Source organism: Acomys minous, assembly GCF_964271855.1.
Source record: "Acomys minous genome assembly, chromosome: 1".
NCBI classification, from domain to species: Eukaryota; Metazoa; Chordata; class Mammalia; order Rodentia; family Muridae; genus Acomys; species Acomys minous.
In genome coordinates, this window is record NC_140483.1 from 41083172 (window position 1) to 41100684 (window position 17513).

Genomic DNA, 17513 nt, shown 5'->3' on the forward strand with positions numbered 1-17513 from the left:
TTTTTTATATTTTATACAGGGCCATTTTAGTATATAAAAGCTTTATTCTGTATGTTGGATACAAGAAGGAAATACCACACACACTATAGAGACACTATAATAAATGCTCAGCTGAGCACCGGGCGCATGCCTGCATTACAGCTACCTGAGAACCTGACCTGTAGGTTTAATCCCTGGTAACAGAAAAGGAAAAGGATGACTTTTAGAATATGCTACCATTTCTAAGAGATGCATGTGAAAAATGTGAAAAATTTCTAAATTACTAAACAGTAGTGTGAGCCCAGGCAGAAACTTGGCTTCATCATGAAATGTTTTTATTAATTTTCTTCTTTAAAATAATAAAAACTTAAAAAGCAAAGCTCTCACACTAGCCAAGTCCAAACAGCCAATTTTCTGAATGAAAACAGTGCTTTTTAAATTTTTAAAAAAATCTTATATCACTAAGTTGAAAGAATAAAAAAAGGATTACAGGTGGTACAGAGCCATCAGGCCCTTGAACAGAACCCTGAGGAGAAACGCTTTTCGAGTTTACCATCTTCTGCAGCCGCTTGCTTCTGCTTTGTCATTCATGGACATTTCCACCCTGTCAGCCACTGTATCCTCTGACACGGATTGCATGTGGCCTTCTGATTGTCCTCCAGTGTAGGTGGGGGTGCTGTGCTTTAACAGGATAGATTTAAACTGCATCAGAGGGGCATCTGTACGCACACCCATTGGGTCAAAGTGAGTTCGGCTTACTCGAAAGCCTGCTTGGGAAAGACAGCACAGAAACTTTTTTAACCTAGAATAAGGAAAGAAAGTTTATTAGGCTCTTGTGCTTCTACTTAAATCACAATGATGTAAAATATGAAGTAAGTTTTACCACTGGCTGTCTTACTTTGGCATATTCATTCCTTTGATGCTGTGTCTGTGGATGTTGTAATAAAAGGGAGGATGTACAGAGCTGGCGTCACTCTTCTGCTTCTTGGCTACGTTACTGGCCGTTTCATTACTTTTTCTCTTCCCTGGAGCACACACACAAATGAGCACACTCTCAGAAATGCAGGTGAATGCGCTTGTTGACTGCACTACTCCCCCTGCCCATCACTCACAGCACCTGTCCTGCTTCTGCTTGACTCAGGGCTTCCTTCTATGTCCTTCTAAGGCGCCACTGTTCGCACTACCTGTATGTAGCCTGTTTACGAAGCTACCACTTCACCGTCCAGTACAGTCCACACACCACCACTCGACAGCCTGGCCAACTTCTGTAATTCTTTTTCCTTGTTTCTTGTATACAGGTCTTAGAATGTGTTAAGTCCTTTCTCCCTAAATTACAATCTAAATTCCTAGAGACAATGTCATTCTTTTTTTTTTTTTTAAACTCTTGAATGTTCTACTGATACATGTTTAGTTTTCAATGATGTGAAAAATAACAACAAAACCACCATGTATGAAATTCTCAAGAAATAAAAAATTAGGGGGCTGAAGAGATGGCTCAGCAGTTAAGAGCACTGCTCTTTCAGAGGTTTTGAGTTCAATTCCCAGCAACCACATGGTGGATCACAACCATCTATACTGGGGTCTGATGGGCTCTTCTGGTGTGCAGGTGTACATGTAGGCTGAACACTAAAAATGTAATAAATCTTTTTTTTAAAGTAGAATATATGATCTCCTTGCTGATTTTTCAACACAGTACTTAGGCTTTCCATCTTAAGTGAAAGGAGGCAAACGAGTTATTCCAGTTCTGCAGTTTTCCAAAAGGCATATGTACGCATGTGTGTGTGTGTGCACGCATCAGAGAGACTTCAAATACTAAAAGGAAATGTGACTTGAACTTTCAGCCTGTGAAGTTATATTAGACAGGTCTTCTTCTTGTTCAGGCTAGTTCCAAAGCTGTGAGCTCAAGAGTTCCTCTTGTCAAATCTCCCTCACGGCCAGCACTAAGGAATGTGCTGTGGTGCCAGCTAAGCCTTGATTATATGTAGGTATTACCCTCACATGCTACTTCTGGAGGACAAACAACTGACACCTGCTGAAACATAAGTAATTAGAAGGCAGATATAATGCATGAAAACAGTAAATGATATCCAAAGATAAATTAACTGTTGAACTGTTTCCTTTTTACAATAATATGAAATGGCAACTTACGATTCCCAAATTAAAATTAAACCATTTAAGTAAAATTGATTATATTGTTACATGGAATCAACATGGCACACAGTGAAAGAAAATATTCACATGCACAACAAATTATAAAAAGGTCTTCGATAAACAAGTCGAACAAACTGTCTTAGTAGTAACTATTAGACGCGACCATGGGTTTTCTTTGCCTGTGTTATACTGATAGTCTTCATATAAACATAAAGGCCTGTGGCTATAGAACTGCCCAAAGAGATTAGTTCAACTTTCTTAACCTAGACATAAGAAAAACCTTACAAATTTAACATGTCTGAAAGTATTTTATGTTTTACTTTTTATCCTTAAAACCATTTAAGACATTTCTGCTACAAGTGGAGGATCTGGCAAAGGCTCCAGCACCAACACAATGAGGTTGGACTGATGTGCACTACAGCATGCAGTGCTGCCTGTCAGTCCTCTATTGTTCAGTGCACGGTAGCATTTTCAGGGGTTTGCATTCTACCAAATTAGCTTATGGTGCTAAATTGACAGGACTGGTGATTTTATTTAAAAAAATTTTGTTGTTGTTGTTTTTCTCAAGAAAGGGTTTCTGTGTTACCTTGGCTGTTCTGGAACTCTATCTGTAGATGAGGCTGACCTTGTACTCTCGAACTCAGAGATTGGCCTGTCTTTGCCTCCCAAGTGCTGGTATCAAAGGCATGTGCCACCACACCCGGCTAAACCATGTACTTTTAACAGGAACTGTTAAGTTTTCTTTTCATTGAAGACGAACATTTAAGTGAGCAACTGCTGCTCCACTATTGCAGCTTATAATTACAGGCCTGAATGCTGTGTATACTCTGTTTATACGACATATTTAGAATGCACTGATACTTAATAGTTACATATTACAATATATACATACCCTGTGCACTGTAAATATCTACTGTGGTATCATCGGTAGTTTTAATAAATACACCATTTTCTTCTAAAATAAAAACAAATGGGAAACATATTTATAGATGACATTAACAACTTAATGTTTAAATAAAACCGGAATCCTGTCTACATTTTTGGACATACAAGAATGGTATTTCCAACTTTCTGGGCCAGTGAGACAGCATATCAGGGAAAGGTGCTTGTAATCTGAGTTCAATTCCCAGAACTCATGGAAAGGCAGGACAAACTGTTGTCAGTTGTCCTCTAACGTCCACACATGTGCCTGCACACACACACACACACACACACACACACACACACACACACACACACACACACACACACACACACACACACACTGATACCAATAATGTTAAAATAAATTTTAAAAATCTATTTTCAGCTGGGCATGGTGGCACGCATCTTAAATTTCAGCACTTGGAAGGTACAAGCAGATAGATCACTGTGAGTTCCAGGCCAGCTAAGGCTAAGCCTGTACTCAATACAAAAGCAAAGGACATATTACATCTGCAGCAGCAGCCTGTGATTACCCAGGAAAGCATGAAGACCGGTGTGCACGCTGCCTTCTATCGGTGCCAGTCGCGCTGTACTGCCTGTTTAAGTCTGCACGCTGCCTTCTATCAGAGCCAGTCGCGCTGTACTGCCTGTTTAAGGAGTAAACCTGAGTGCTATGGAAATCAAATTTCTGCATTTCAATGGATATTACCAAAGTTTCTGGCTCTAGTATTCCTATAGTTACCTATAGTTGCTCTTTATAGAAGAGTAAAAGGTGGACAGATGGATGACAGGCACTGCAGTGTGTGCCCAGCACCTTGGAGGTGAAAGCAAAAAGATCAAGAGTTCAAGGCCAGCCTGGGCTATACGTAACCTTGCCTCCAGAAAAAAAAAAGTTACAACCAGAATACAATTGGCCTCACTATGGAGGACCGACTTAAAAGCACATTATCCCATGAATACACATTCTGGCCATCACATAAGAGTAATTCAAGGAGCCAGAGTCACCTTGCTTGCTGGGGTCTGGAGGTGCATGAGCTGAGGAGCGACTCTGGGGAGTACACTCTGACTCAAAGATTAACGTCTTTATCAGGGGCTGAATGTCATCCAAACCATGATGAAGAGATTCAAATAGCATTCTTTTGAGGAATCCAGTATTGAAAAGGGAGCTTGACCTGGAAAAGAAAAACATATAGAAAACTAGGTTTGAGAAATGTTCATTTTTATTAAATTTCCCCCCACAATTATGCAACTAAAGCATATAATAAATTATAAAATAGAGTAATATTGAAATTCAGGAATTTTTGATTTAGGATTATTTATATACTAGTTCTTACCTTTAAAAAAAATCATGTTAGCTCTGTAAATTAAGATTAGCCAAAAAAAATTCATTCACATAAAGCAACAAGAATTTATTGGCCTTCCTAAATTGAAGAGTAGTGTGGAAAATGGAGTGGGTATCTCGAAAACAGTCAGGCAGAAAAGACAATGTTGATTCTATGGAGCCTTTAAAACTCTATAAATGTAAAGAGAACACAATGCGAAGCCTAAGTTTTCACAGTGTGCACCCTAGCCAGTAAAGTTTTGGTGCATATGTGAGAGCTACAGTTTAAAAATGGTCCAGGGCACCATCATACCTTTAAACCTGGCACTGAGGAGGCAGACAGGTAGATCTTTGTGAGTTCAAGGGCAGCCTATTCTACACTCGAAGTTCAGGCCAAGTAGTGAGGCTCTGTTTCAAAAAGGCTCCAGGGCAGAATGCTTCCCTTTACTCTGAGCAGCATATGCATAATTGACAGGATGTGAATTCCAAGACTGAAAAGTCTGGATCCCAGCCTGGCTCTACTTGCTAGCTATCTAGGTCACCTCAAGCAGTAACGACTGCTGTCTTCTCCCACGACTGGGATGTGAGCCTAAAGCCCTAAGCATGCAAGATGAGTACTTTAGCACTCACTCTATGTCCAGCCAATTTTCTTTTACCCCCTCTCTCTAATAGTTTGCCCGACAGTTTCTCACTGACTTGCCCAGGCAAGCTGTGAACTCATAGCTGTAGTAAAAAAAACCTCACTGTATATCAGGCCTGGACCTTGTGACTGTCTTGCCTCAAGAGTAGCTGGGATCACTGGCCTGTACCACTAGGCCCCATTTTTCAAAAACTCTTACTACTCAGACACAAGTTACTGAGTTTGCAGATCCAGCTTACCTTTCATCCTATCAGCTTGTTTAGACAATTGAGAGAAATTGGAAAATACTCAGGTTCACAGAAGGGGAGTCACAAATCATTTTCTTAGACTTTAAAACCTGACAGTAAGCCAAGCCTGAACATGGTGACTAGGTACATACCACAGAGGCCCAAGCTCTATTGCTGTCTTGCCAGGCATGCTCCCATGACAATTACAAGGCAGCTGTCTATATGGGTTTTCTGTAAAAACAAAACATGATAAATGAGAAAATGTGTTATAACTTTACATTAAATGGCTGGGTAGGAGAAATTTAGTTTGTTAACTGCCTGGCTGGCTTCGATTCCTAGTGTAATAAAATAAGTTAGGCCCGGGGACATAGTTCAGTTGGTAGAGTGCTTACCTAGCACACACAAAGCCCTAGGTTATCCAAAGCACCTCACAAAGCAGGCAAGGTAGTTTACTTGTAAACTAAGTACCCAGGGGGCACAGGCAGGAACATCAGACACTCAAGGCTAAGGCCAGTAAGATGGCTCAGAGAGTAAAGGTGCTTGCCACCTTGGTGACAAGCCTGATGACTAGCAGCTGGTTCCTGGGACGCACATGGCTCTAGGAAAGAACTGACTCTCATAGGTTGTGCTCTGATCTTCTCATGCATGCAATCGCAAACTCACACACACACACAGACACACAATAAGTAAATAAAAGCAATTTTTAAAAACCTAAAGAAAAAAGTTCAAGGTCACCATTGGCTGAGATATATGATACACTGTCAAAAATAAAAACATCTGAAAAGCATCCTTTTGCGTGCTAGAGGTGTACGAATAGACACCCTTCCGTGGGGGGCGGGGGACCCAAAAAATCCAGAAACAAAACGTGGGCTTAGTACAAGAAAAAGGATGTATTGTCTAGTAGTGGGGAAGTGCTGGCCTAGTCAATAAAACCTACCCTCCCTGGAAGTACCTAAGAATACCAATGTCTTTACAAACAAAGATAGAATGTAGGTAACTTTACCATCAGCAACAACCAACCACCCCTCAAGCACCCCAAAACCTAAATTAAAAACAACAATAACAACAACAACAAACAAAGCAAAGAAGCAAACTGAAGGAAAAGAAACAAAATTAAAAAAAAAATCTTGTAATTTATACAGCAAGGGGTAAACAACTTCAATTGTAGAGAGCTCTTAAAAATTTGTATCTCATTAGCCTATTAGCCGGGCATGGTGGCACATGCCTTTAATTCCAGCACTCCAGGAAGCAGAGGCAGGTGGATCGCTGTGAGTTTGAGGCCAGCCTGGTCTACAAAGTGAGTCCAGAACAGCCAAGGCTATACAGAGAAACCCTGTCTCGAAACCCACCCCCGACCCACCGCAAAAAAAATGTATCTGAGGGCTGAAGAGATAGACACTTCACCAGTTATGAGCACTGGCTGCTCTTCTAAAGAAATTGGGTTTGATTCCCAGCACTCACAGTGGCTTACAATTGTCTGTAACTTCAGTTCCAGGAGACTCAATGCCCTTTTTGGCCTCTGTGGGTACCAGGCACATACCAAGATATATATATGCAGGTAACTCCCATATACATTAAAAAAAAAAAATCAAGGGCTGGGCATGGTGGCACACGCCTTTAATCCCAGCACTCGGGAGGCAGAGGCAGGCAGATCACTGCGAGTTCGAGGACAACCTGGTCTATAGCCAAGGCTACATAAAGAAACCCTATCTCAATAACAACCCTCTCCCGAAAAATATCAAGAACTTAATAGACAAACAACAGGCAACACTGTTGCTCTGTCCTGAGAAAGCAAGCAGTTTTCCCTGTGTGTCCTAAGGCCTGGAATACAGCAGGGACTAAATGTTTACTGAATGAATTTAATAACTGGTAGCATTTATGTTTGACCAGAAACATAAAATATTTTTTATTAAAAAATTATAATAATTTATAATAGTCTAGACACATAGACTATTTATGTTCCTAAAATTAGCTGATAGTGCCAAAACTACGTTAACTCTAGATGTTTCCATAAAAGGCAGGGCAGGAGTGCTTTAACCCTGCAGCAGAGTCACTGTGAAATACCAGCAGAACTTAGCGTACCTTCTACCATGTTCCCATCCTTCTGAAAAATCCTTTCTTCACACCACTGGCAGTGGATCAGGTACTGGATTTTCTTGGCAGTCTCATCAGCTGAAGTCGGCCCTCTTAAGACCCTCACCACTACCAACACGAAGTGTTCCAGAGCCACTGCAAACAGCACTTCTATACCTTTGTTGCACCTCGCTGCAGCTCTGTTGAAAAACAAAAAAACAAAAAAACAAAAAAACCACAAGCTATTTTGACGGCTTGTCATTTCCTTTGTATAGCACTGTATTGACATAATTAACCTGGACAGCACACCAAGGGTGGGTTGTGGGAAAGTCCGTCTTCTGTAGCAGTGCTTTCAAAGGACTGTTACCACAACTGCACACAAACTGAAGTGCCGGAGAAACGGCTGCCCGGCGAGGTCGGCAGACTCCAGAGGCGCCTTTAGAACAGCCTTCCAATAGGACTGTAACCTCTGGCTTTCAGCATGATTGTTTCCTGTCTGTAGTCATGATTACTAGTCCGAATTTAATCAGTCTTTTCCCTAAAAAAGCATCTTCCAAACCATCTATATTTACTGAATACTGACCATCTGCAGAATTGTAAGCTAGCTTCTGACTATGTACTGAAGAACAGTCAAAGCTCGTCCGCCCAGTAGTTTCACAAATTCTGTAGGTTAAGTTCTACAAGACACACCACTCCCAAATGTGCTCTTATGAGTGCTCTGAGTACATATAACAAACATCATGTGCAAGTTCTGTATTAGGACTGTTGCTCACTTAACATGTGCTGAAGACCTATAAAGACTAATAACCATGTTACTTTGCTGAGGTAAGAATATCCATCCAAGGGGCTGGAGAGATGGCTCAGAGGTTGAGAGCACTGTCTGCTCTTCCAGAGGTCCTGAGTTCAATTCCCAGCAACCACATGGTGGCTCACAACCATCTATACTAGAATTTGATGCCCTCTTCCGGCCTGCAGGTGTACATGCAAATAGAGCTCTCATACAAAGATACATAAAATCTTTAAAAAAAAAAAAAATCCATCCAAGTGCTGCAGAACTTCTGTTTGGGTTGGCAAATAAATGGGCTAATCATCCATTATCTTGATGTCAAAATGCATTATTAAGTTACTCTTTAGGGGCTAGAAAGATGGCTCAGCACTAAAGAGTGCTTGCTGCTCTTGCAGAAAACTGGGGACCATTTTCCAGCACCCACATGATAGCTTACAACTGCCTGTAACTATAGTTTTAGGGGATCGGAGGCTGTCTGCTGATCCCAGCAGGCTCCTGCATGCATGTGGTGTGTGCATTCCACCACACACGATAAATAAATATTAAAAAATATTTTCTTGTATCATAAAATTCTGTACACAGTAGATATGTTAATCTTCCTTCATTTCAACAGCTTTGAAATCCTGGGGAGACACGGAAAGACCTTCCTGTTTTACATGGTCATTTTCTGAATCGAGATGGAAGTCATCATTTTATTTAGACTATATGAGGATAAAGTGGTCTTTCAAATAGCTTATAAATCTAAAAACAATTTTTGTTTCTCCCGTTTATGTTGCTACCTCTTGCCTATTTCTGTAATTATTGAATTTAGAGAGGTCTGAAATTAATTTTCACTTTTATTGTTTCTTTTGTATATTTCAGATATAAATGTTTAAATAAAGTTATGACAAAACATAAAAATAATAGGCCATCAAAATGGTTCTGTGGGTAAAACTGCTTGCTGCCAGACCTGATAACTGAATTTGATCTCCAGAACCCACATAGTGGAAGGAGAGGACCAATTATTTCAAGTTGTCCTCTGCCCTCCAGACATGAGCCTATACAAATACACACATATAAATGAATACATGTCTAAAAGAAAAAAAGAAAGAAACCCCCCATAACATTAAAACCACTAAATCAAATTAAAATTACATAAGGGATTAGAATTTAAAAGGTCATGTACATTTTGAAAAATAAGAACTCATTCATAGTATTATCTTTTCAAAATTATGAGTCACAGTAAAACATAGTAGGTGCACCATTGGCAATTTGGTACCTTGCCACTGCAGCTACGACAATTCTGGCTGCTAGCTCCTTGTAATACTCTGTTCGGACAATGTTACATCCATAGTGGCGCCGGGCAACATGCTGTGCCTTGGCATACAAGGAACTGATATCTGTAGAAGTCACTGACACTATGCCAAGGTTTCTTACGTTTCTGAATGCAGAGTCTAGATAGTTCACTGATGTTCCAAAAGGATCTAGATGTCTAAGTCAGAAAGAAAACACACAGATTAAGCTTGCATCAGTAATCCACATTATACTAGTATTATTTCTAGTGATGACATTCTGTAGGTTCAAAAGTTTGTAAGGGAGGTGTGATGTAATCCTAGCACTCAAGAGGTAGAGGCAAAGATGGGTGTGGTGGCGCACACCTTTAATCCCAGCACTGGGGAGGCAGAGGCAGGCGGACAGCTGTAAGTTCGAGGCTAGCCTGCTCTACAAAAATGAGTCCAGGACAGCCAGGACTGTTACACAGGAAAACCCTGTCTCAAATAACCAACCAACCAACCAAACAAACAAAAAAACAAACAAACAAAAAAAGGGGGTGGGTGGAGGCAGATCCCTGGCATGGTGACACGTCTGTAATCCCAGCCCTTAGGAAGGCAGAGGCAGGGAGATCTCTGAGTTCAAGGCTAGTCTGATCTACAAAGGGAGTCTAAAACTGTTAAAACAGAAAAAAAATCCTGTTTCAAAAAACAAAGAAACAAAAAAAGGAGGTGGAGGCAGAATTCCCAGTTTGAGGTCAGCTTGGGCTAATATGAATTTACTGTAAGGACTAGACAAATTCCATTTTGAAAAAGAAACTCCATTTTGTGTTAAACCTAGCCAAGGTCCAGAAAAAACTAGTCTAAACAGAAAAATAGCAACACAATCAGTCTAGGATATGTCAAACACATGGAAATAAATTGGCCTAAGAGCAAAAGTTCATTCCCAGGAAGTCTGAAATTTCTCTTATTGGGTATTTCAGGCCAAGGCCAAAAACTGTATTAAAACAAAAACCTGAGCCGGGTGTGGTGGCGCATGCCTTTAATCCCAGTACTTGGGAGGCAGAGGTAGGAGGATCGATGTGAGTTTGAGGCCAGCCTGGTCTACAAAGTGAGTCCAGGACAGCCAAGGCTGTAAAAGGAACTTTCATTCACCTGTTTTGATTGTTGTCTGCTAACCTAGGCCTAGAATGTTTCAGCTTCTGAGACCTCCTGCTTAATGAGCTCACCCTTTCTGGTTCTTACTGAGCTCTAGTTGGCGGGTTCGACTCCGCCTTTCCCGCTCAAACGCTTCTCCCAGCTGACTTACCCAAGCTGGCTTTTCTGTTGGCCTCTTAATTGCTCTGCTTGGCCTTAGCATCTGTCCCGACCTCCTGGTTCCCTCTTATTCCTCAGCTGTTGTCTTCACCTGTGTCGAGCTTGTTCCCTCTTCACCCTCTCGCCGTAAAACTCTCCCCCAAGCTTTACAGTCCTCGCTTAAGTAGCTTCCCTTTCTTCTGTTCTCATGATAATACAGTGTATTCTATTTTGTTAAATCTTTCTCTGATTCGTCACCTTTTCTGCCACTCAATTAGACATCACTTTCAAACATGGGTGCTTCTTTTTACAAACTAATTTTACCTTCACTGTTTGGGATTAAAGGTGTGTACCATCACTCGTGGACCTAAGCTTTTTTTTTACCTGAAACTTGCTTTATATGCCAGGCTGGCCTTGAACTCAGAGCTGCTTGCCTGTCTTCCAGGTTGAGGGTGTTGTTTGTACTTCAGCTGGATCATACAGACCTAGAAGGTCTTGAATGTGTTCTCTTGCCAGAGCGGCCATGTTCTAAGTCAAAATTCCTCCACATAAGCCACCACAAATGTCTTTAATTTTAAAGTGCCCACTTCAAGCCAGGCAGTGGTGGGGCACGTCTTCAATCCAGCACTTGGGAGGCAGAGGCAGGGATCTCTGCATTCAAAGCCAGCCTGGTTTACAAAGTGAGTCCAGGACAGCCAAGGCTCACAGTGTAGGGCATTGCTGGATGGGGTGGAGGTCTATTCCCCTCCAGAAAGCTGGTCTATTGCCCTGGGCGTGGGAGGGGAGGAGGAGGAGGGATTCCCTTTTGATCTCAGCAGGCCCCTAAATCCCATCTGGTGAGAGGTGTCACAGACTTGGTCCTGCTTTAATAAAAAAATTCAAAGCCACCTCCAGATTACCAAGGGGCTGTTCCTCTTTCTGAGATAAGGCCATGTACTGGGATCTCTCCTTTTCCTTTACAACCCTGAGGGCTTAACCCCTACCCGCCAATTCTCGAGTGGGGTCCTTCCCTCTCATCCGTTTGTTCTTCTCTTTAGTCCTTTCATCCTTCTTTCCTTCCTCCTCCTCCTCCTTCCCTTTTTGGTCCCATTTCTCCTTTTAATCTTTTGTCTTTTGGCCTAGCTTAGACTTTCCTCTGCTACACCGAATGCAAGAGACTTAGAATGCACAATGAAGTTTAGTTCTTGGCTTTTCCAACTGTCTCTTTGGCTCTGCAGAGCCACCTAGACTGCCTCCCTGCCTAAAGACACAGTGGTGCCTCCTCCCATAGAGCCGTGAGAGCCTGCAGGAATCCAGGTAAAGGCCTGTACTCCCTCCAGTCACAGTAGTGCTCCCTATAGGCCCTTAGCCTAGGATGCAGTGACCCATGCTGCATCAGTCAGTCTGGTCTTTGGGCAGCTCCCTGAGCAAGTTCTGCTAGAGCTGGGGCAGGGCGGGGGGGGGGGGGTGGGGGGTGGAGAGGGGGGGTGAAGGGCGGTGGGGTGGGTGGGGGTGAGAACACAGAGAAACCCAGTCTCAAAAAAAAAAAAAAGCACCCACTTCCAGGAGATCTGTTTAGGATACACATGTTGGTCACTTACATGAAATCAAAAGCTCTCAGGTGCATCAGTACATTGGCGTCCATCCTGGTCACCTGGATGTCCCCCAGAGTGCCATCGTCTTCAAGGGCATTACCCTCTTCCTTTTCCTCACTGTCTACCACCACTTTCAGTTTGTTTAAGTGGCAGTTTTTCTGAATTAAAGTTACAGAGTTTTCATTCAAGTCGTTAATTGTAACTTTGACTGCATTTCCAAGGTGTTTTGCCCATTGTAATCCCATTATTCCTTGGGAGAAATAGGGAAGATCAATCTTTATATTAAAAAAATTTAATAATAATTCATGACCAAAAAGTGTTTTATAAGCAACACACACACACACACTCTCTCTCTCTCTCTCTCTCTCTCTCTCTCTCTCTCTCTCACACACACACACACACACACACACACACACACTTTTCTTTGTATAGTCTGTTAAGGCTGCAATATAGTCTGCTGCAAAGGAAGCTTCAAGTTCAAAGTCTTGCTGCTCAAGTTTACCCTCAAATATCAGAAAAAAACAAAGACAATGTTTTTTGTTTGTTTGTTTGTTTTGTTTTTTCGAGACAGGGTTTCTCTGTGTAGCCTTGGCTGTCCTGGACCTGCTTTGTAGACCAGGCTGGCCTCGAACTCACAGTGATCCACCTGCCTCTGCCTCCCGAGTGCTGGGATTAAAGGTGTGAGCCACCACGCCCGGCTCGACAATGGTTTTTTAATAAAGATCTTGTTTAGTAGTCCAGGCTGGCCTTGCAATCTCTCTTTTAGGCAGTAGTTTTTTTTTTTGTTTTGTTTTTTTTCCCGAGACAGGGTTTCTCTGTGTAGCCTTGGCTGTCCTGGACTCATTTTGTAGACCAGGCTGGCCTCGGACTTATAGAGATCCGCCTGCCTCTGCCTCCTGAAGTTCTGGGATTAAAGGTGTACACCACCATTCCTGGCTAATTTTTTTTTAGTAGTAGTTTATTATTATTTTTTTAGGTCAGTAGTCCTGGCTGTCCTGGAATTCCTGGCCTTGAACTCCCAGAGATCCACCAGTCTCTGCCTCCCAAGTGTTGCAATCAGAAGCAGGCATCGTCACTCTCAGCCGGCCACGAAGTCTCCATTGTCTTGTGTCTGCCTCCTGCGTGCAGGGATTATAGTCATGCACTAAAACACTCAGCTCTCTAAATGTGAAAAGGAGCTTGCAGGCTTATGAGAGAGCTCAGAAGAAAAACAGTGCTCTCTGAGTAGCCGGACAATCTGACTGTCCGCCCAGAGCACATGGTGGAAGGAGAACAAACTCCCAAAAGTCATCCTTTGACACGCTCCACCCCAAGCTTGTGTGTGCATACACACACACACACACACACACACACACACACACACACACACACACACACACACACACACCCTCATTCTCACACATATAAATGAAATAAAGAAGAAATAACCTTTCTAGGCCCTGTTTTCACACAGCACAGGAAAGCACCACTGTGAAGCCTAAGGAGCAACTCTGTCTGTACTGCAAGAACCCAGGCAGGAAGCGCCCCCTCAAGGCTTTCCATGGGGGCCAGAAAGGTCATGAAGAGCATTTACTAACTTGGCGATGATGACATAAGCCCAACCGATAGGGATTTCTAACACACCATCAGTAACACTGACATCTTCTATACAATTCTACCTCACAAATGGAAATATATCTTACCTACTGTGTAGGACTGTATGTACTTTTTTTTCAGACTGTCACAGTGAACGTGTGGGATGAGCACCAGGCCAGAGTCAAATAACTGCTAGAACTTCACAAAGATATACTGAGAAGGAAGGAAGGGAGAGCTGCTTTAATGATGCTCTTCCAGGATGTCCAATTTCCAGATAATGGTTGAGAAGCCAATAAAAAATGCTGCCAGATACAGCAGCTTATAAAAATGCTGACTATACCTTTTGCAGAATTGGCTTTAATAGTTTCAGATTGTAAAAAGTAAAAAGAATGTGTACAGAAAAACACTGCAATAAATTTGAAAAAAGGATCATATTATTATGAAGGTGACAATGAACTGTGGAGCCCTTTGGCTTTACATGATCAAGATGCATGCTATTGACTGAGAAGTAACACTGAAATAAGTACCTCAGGGAAATGGCTGTTTAGCAGTGCTAAGTATGACACAGTGGACTTGTCATTAAGTTGGTAGATAAGGAATGGGAAAGGAGTGTGAGTTACATGACAAGCGAAGTCAGGGTGGGCATGGGGACATATGCCTTTAATCCTAGCACTTGGGAGACAGAATAAGGCAGATGTCTGTGAGTTCAAGACCAGCCTGGTGTACATAGAGTTCTAGATCAGCCAGAACAAAACAGTAAGATGCTGTTTCAAAACAAAACAAAACACACAAGCAAACCCAAATCAGAACAAAGCTCCTCTGATATGGAATTGGTGATGGAAAAGAATGAATAAAAACAGAGTTTGGAGATAGCTCAGTCAGTAAAATGTATGTATACAAACATTAGGATTTGAGTTTTGATCCTCAGTGTCCACATGAAAAGCCAAGTGTACAAGTATCTGTAATGTGAACTCTGGAAAGGAGGAGGAGATAGGATTCCTGGGCTTGTTCACCAATCTAGTCAGATCAATGAGCTCCACCCAAGGTCAGTGAGACAGCGAGGAAGACATCCAGTGCTGACCTCTGGCTTACACACACACACACACACACACACACACACACACACACACACACACACATTTAAATGGCTCAGCTTGGAAGGATTTCCTCATTACTGCTACCATTTAAATGGATGTATTATTAAAGGTGATAATGATAGTTAAAGTGCTAATAATACAATGAAGATGAAGCCTAATACTTCTATAGCATTTCCTGCATAATAAGCACTGTTTTGATGACTTTAACTGTGCTGAGGCTTAAATCTTCAGTACTGTAAGGGTGTTTGTGCACCCTTGCTTTAATACATGAAAAAAAATCAGACACAATTTCCTATGGTCATAAAACTAGCATGTGATGACGGCAGGACTTAAACTCAGGGACTCTGGCCCCAAAGTCCATGCTTTTACCGACACCAGCAGCTTAGAAAGCACAGCTTTTAATGCTTCCACTCTCAGTACTCACTTCTGAAGGGTGCAATTTGGTTCGTCTTTATGAAGATTTGGGACAAGCACAAATGGCCTTTCAGAAATTCCTGTCTCTATTTTCTTTTTTCTGTTGTTAAAAGTCTTTTGAGAAAAAGGTGCTGAGTTTCAGTGCAGGCTGACAATAGGCATGGTGGCAGGGGGCAGCAGCAAGAGGAGCAGCAGCTCAAGGCAGGCTCGTGCTCAAGGTCAACGCTAGGCCGACCTGAGCTACAGAGGGAGTGTGAGTCTCAGGACACCAAACCAAACCACAATGCTGAAGGCTAGGCAACACGCATCCAAATACACAAAGGCTGGGAAAACACAGGGCGCAGCAGGTAAAAGCACTTGCCCAGAAAGCCAAACTGTCTGCGCCTGGTTCCCAGCAACCATGGTGGGATGGGGGAAGCAGCTCTTGACAGTGTCTTCTGACCTATGCACACATACATGTGCACTCTCTGCCTCTCACTCTCATAATAATAAACAATTAACACAAAAAAGAGTTATTAGATATTACCTAATTTCAGTGAACAAATATTCTCCACACACACAAAAAAATGTTCTGGCTGGGTGTGGTGGTGCATGCCTTTAATTCCAGCACTTGAGGGACAGAGGCAAATAAATCTCTGAGTTCAAAGCCAGCTTGATCTTCAGCTTATTTAACAAAACAAAACAAAACAAAACACCAACATTTCCCCCTTCCTGCCAGATAGGTAGCATATACTTGTAATCCCAGTGCTTGGGAGATGGAGGCCCGAGAATCAGGAGTTCAAGGTCATACTCAGTCATATACAGCCAGTTGAAGGCCAGCCTGTGCCACATGAGAATCAGAGCAATCTGGAAAAATACAGGCTATGAGTATGTTACAGAGCTGTGGTGAGACACTCAATAAAAATCCAGATGGCCAGAGACTACATGTCAAAAAATCAATTATGGGAAAAAATAATTACCATGCATACGCACGCACACGTATGCACATGCACACAATACACCCACATACACACGGTGCACCATGCCCCCTCACATACTTATGCACATATACTCTCAGAATGACATGGCATCATATTAAGAAGAGTGTTAGCTGGGCATGGTGGTGCAGAGGCAGGTGGAATTCAGAATTTCTGTGAGTTGGAGGCCAGCCTGGGGTACATAGTGAGTCCAGGTCAGCCAAAGCTACACAATAAGACTGTCTCAAAAGAATAACAACAAAAAAGAAGAGGCTTAGACTTGAAACAATGGAAATATATACTCCTCAGATTCTGATTTGAATTTTAAAAAATGTTTAAATATCTAAACAATTATTGATATTAGTGAATTAAAGTTTCATTTTCTAGGTATAATAATGCTACCATATCTTTACTTAAAAAATTTTCTGCCTGGCATGGTGGCACACATCTGTAATCCCAGCACTCTGCGAGGCAGATGTGAGTTTGAGGCCAACCTAGTCTACAAAGTGAGGCCAGGACAGCCAAGGCTACACAGAGAAACCCTGTCTCGAAATACAAAAAAGTCCTTATAGCTGAGTAGGAAGGAATAGTTCTGTAATCGCAGCTTGTGGAAGCTGAGGCAAGAGGATCAGGAGTGCAAGGAGTTGAAAGCTAGCCACACACTGATACCTCAGTGGGGAAAAACCTCATTTTTAAGTAATCCAACTTAAGTATTTACAAAAAATAATGTGTCTAGAATTTGCTTTCAATCAACAGGACTAAGGAGACTAATGTATGAAATCTGAACTGTGGAGATATTGATAAAATAAGACTGAACATGAGTGAATTAGTTTTGAAGTGATACATAAGAATCAATTCATTATAGACTTTTGTATACAATCTTTTTGAAAAGTTTCATAAAAAACTGTAAAACCTTACCTTGAATCTTAAATCTTTTCTTTACATGAAAATATTTTCCCCCCAAGTCTTACTATGTAGCTCTGGCCATCTAGGAACTCACTCTGTAGACCAGGCTGGCCTTGGACTCCCAGAGATCCGCCTGCCTCTGCTTCCTGAGGGCTGAGACTAGAGGTGTACACCACCACATGCGGCTCATGAAAACATTTGGCCAGACATGGTATCCATGTAAGTTTTCTAAGAAAATACACTGTATAGGGGCTGGAGAGATGAATTATACGTTAAGAGCACTGGCTGCTTTTCCAGAGGCCCTGGGCTAAATTCCCAGCACCCACACTATGGCTCATCCATT

The 17513-nt window shown here is 42.0% G+C and overlaps 1 protein-coding gene across 4 annotated transcripts in view; it reads right to left on the bottom strand.

Moving 5' to 3' along the window:
• Nucleotides 1–292: 292 nt before the first annotated feature.
• Nucleotides 293–17513, bottom strand: part of TRMT1L (tRNA methyltransferase 1L) — a 33276-nt gene continuing 16055 nt past the window's right edge. For 3 of the 4 annotated variants that reach the window (XM_084782206.1, XM_084782205.1, XM_084782203.1), the window contains 8 exons: nucleotides 12229–12472; nucleotides 9361–9573; nucleotides 7325–7515; nucleotides 5395–5473; nucleotides 4060–4226; nucleotides 3023–3085; nucleotides 878–1004; nucleotides 293–781 (listed from right to left, as the gene is read on the bottom strand). In XM_084782206.1, the coding sequence (XP_084638332.1) occupies nucleotides 529–781; nucleotides 878–1004; nucleotides 3023–3085; nucleotides 4060–4226; nucleotides 5395–5473; nucleotides 7325–7515; nucleotides 9361–9573; nucleotides 12229–12472 (1337 nt within the window). In that variant the 3' untranslated portion in view covers nucleotides 293–528. The remainder of the gene's footprint in view (nucleotides 782–877; nucleotides 1005–3022; nucleotides 3086–4059; nucleotides 4227–5394; nucleotides 5474–7324; nucleotides 7516–9360; nucleotides 9574–12228; nucleotides 12473–17513) is intronic. The other variant, XM_084782204.1, reaches the window with a different exon arrangement.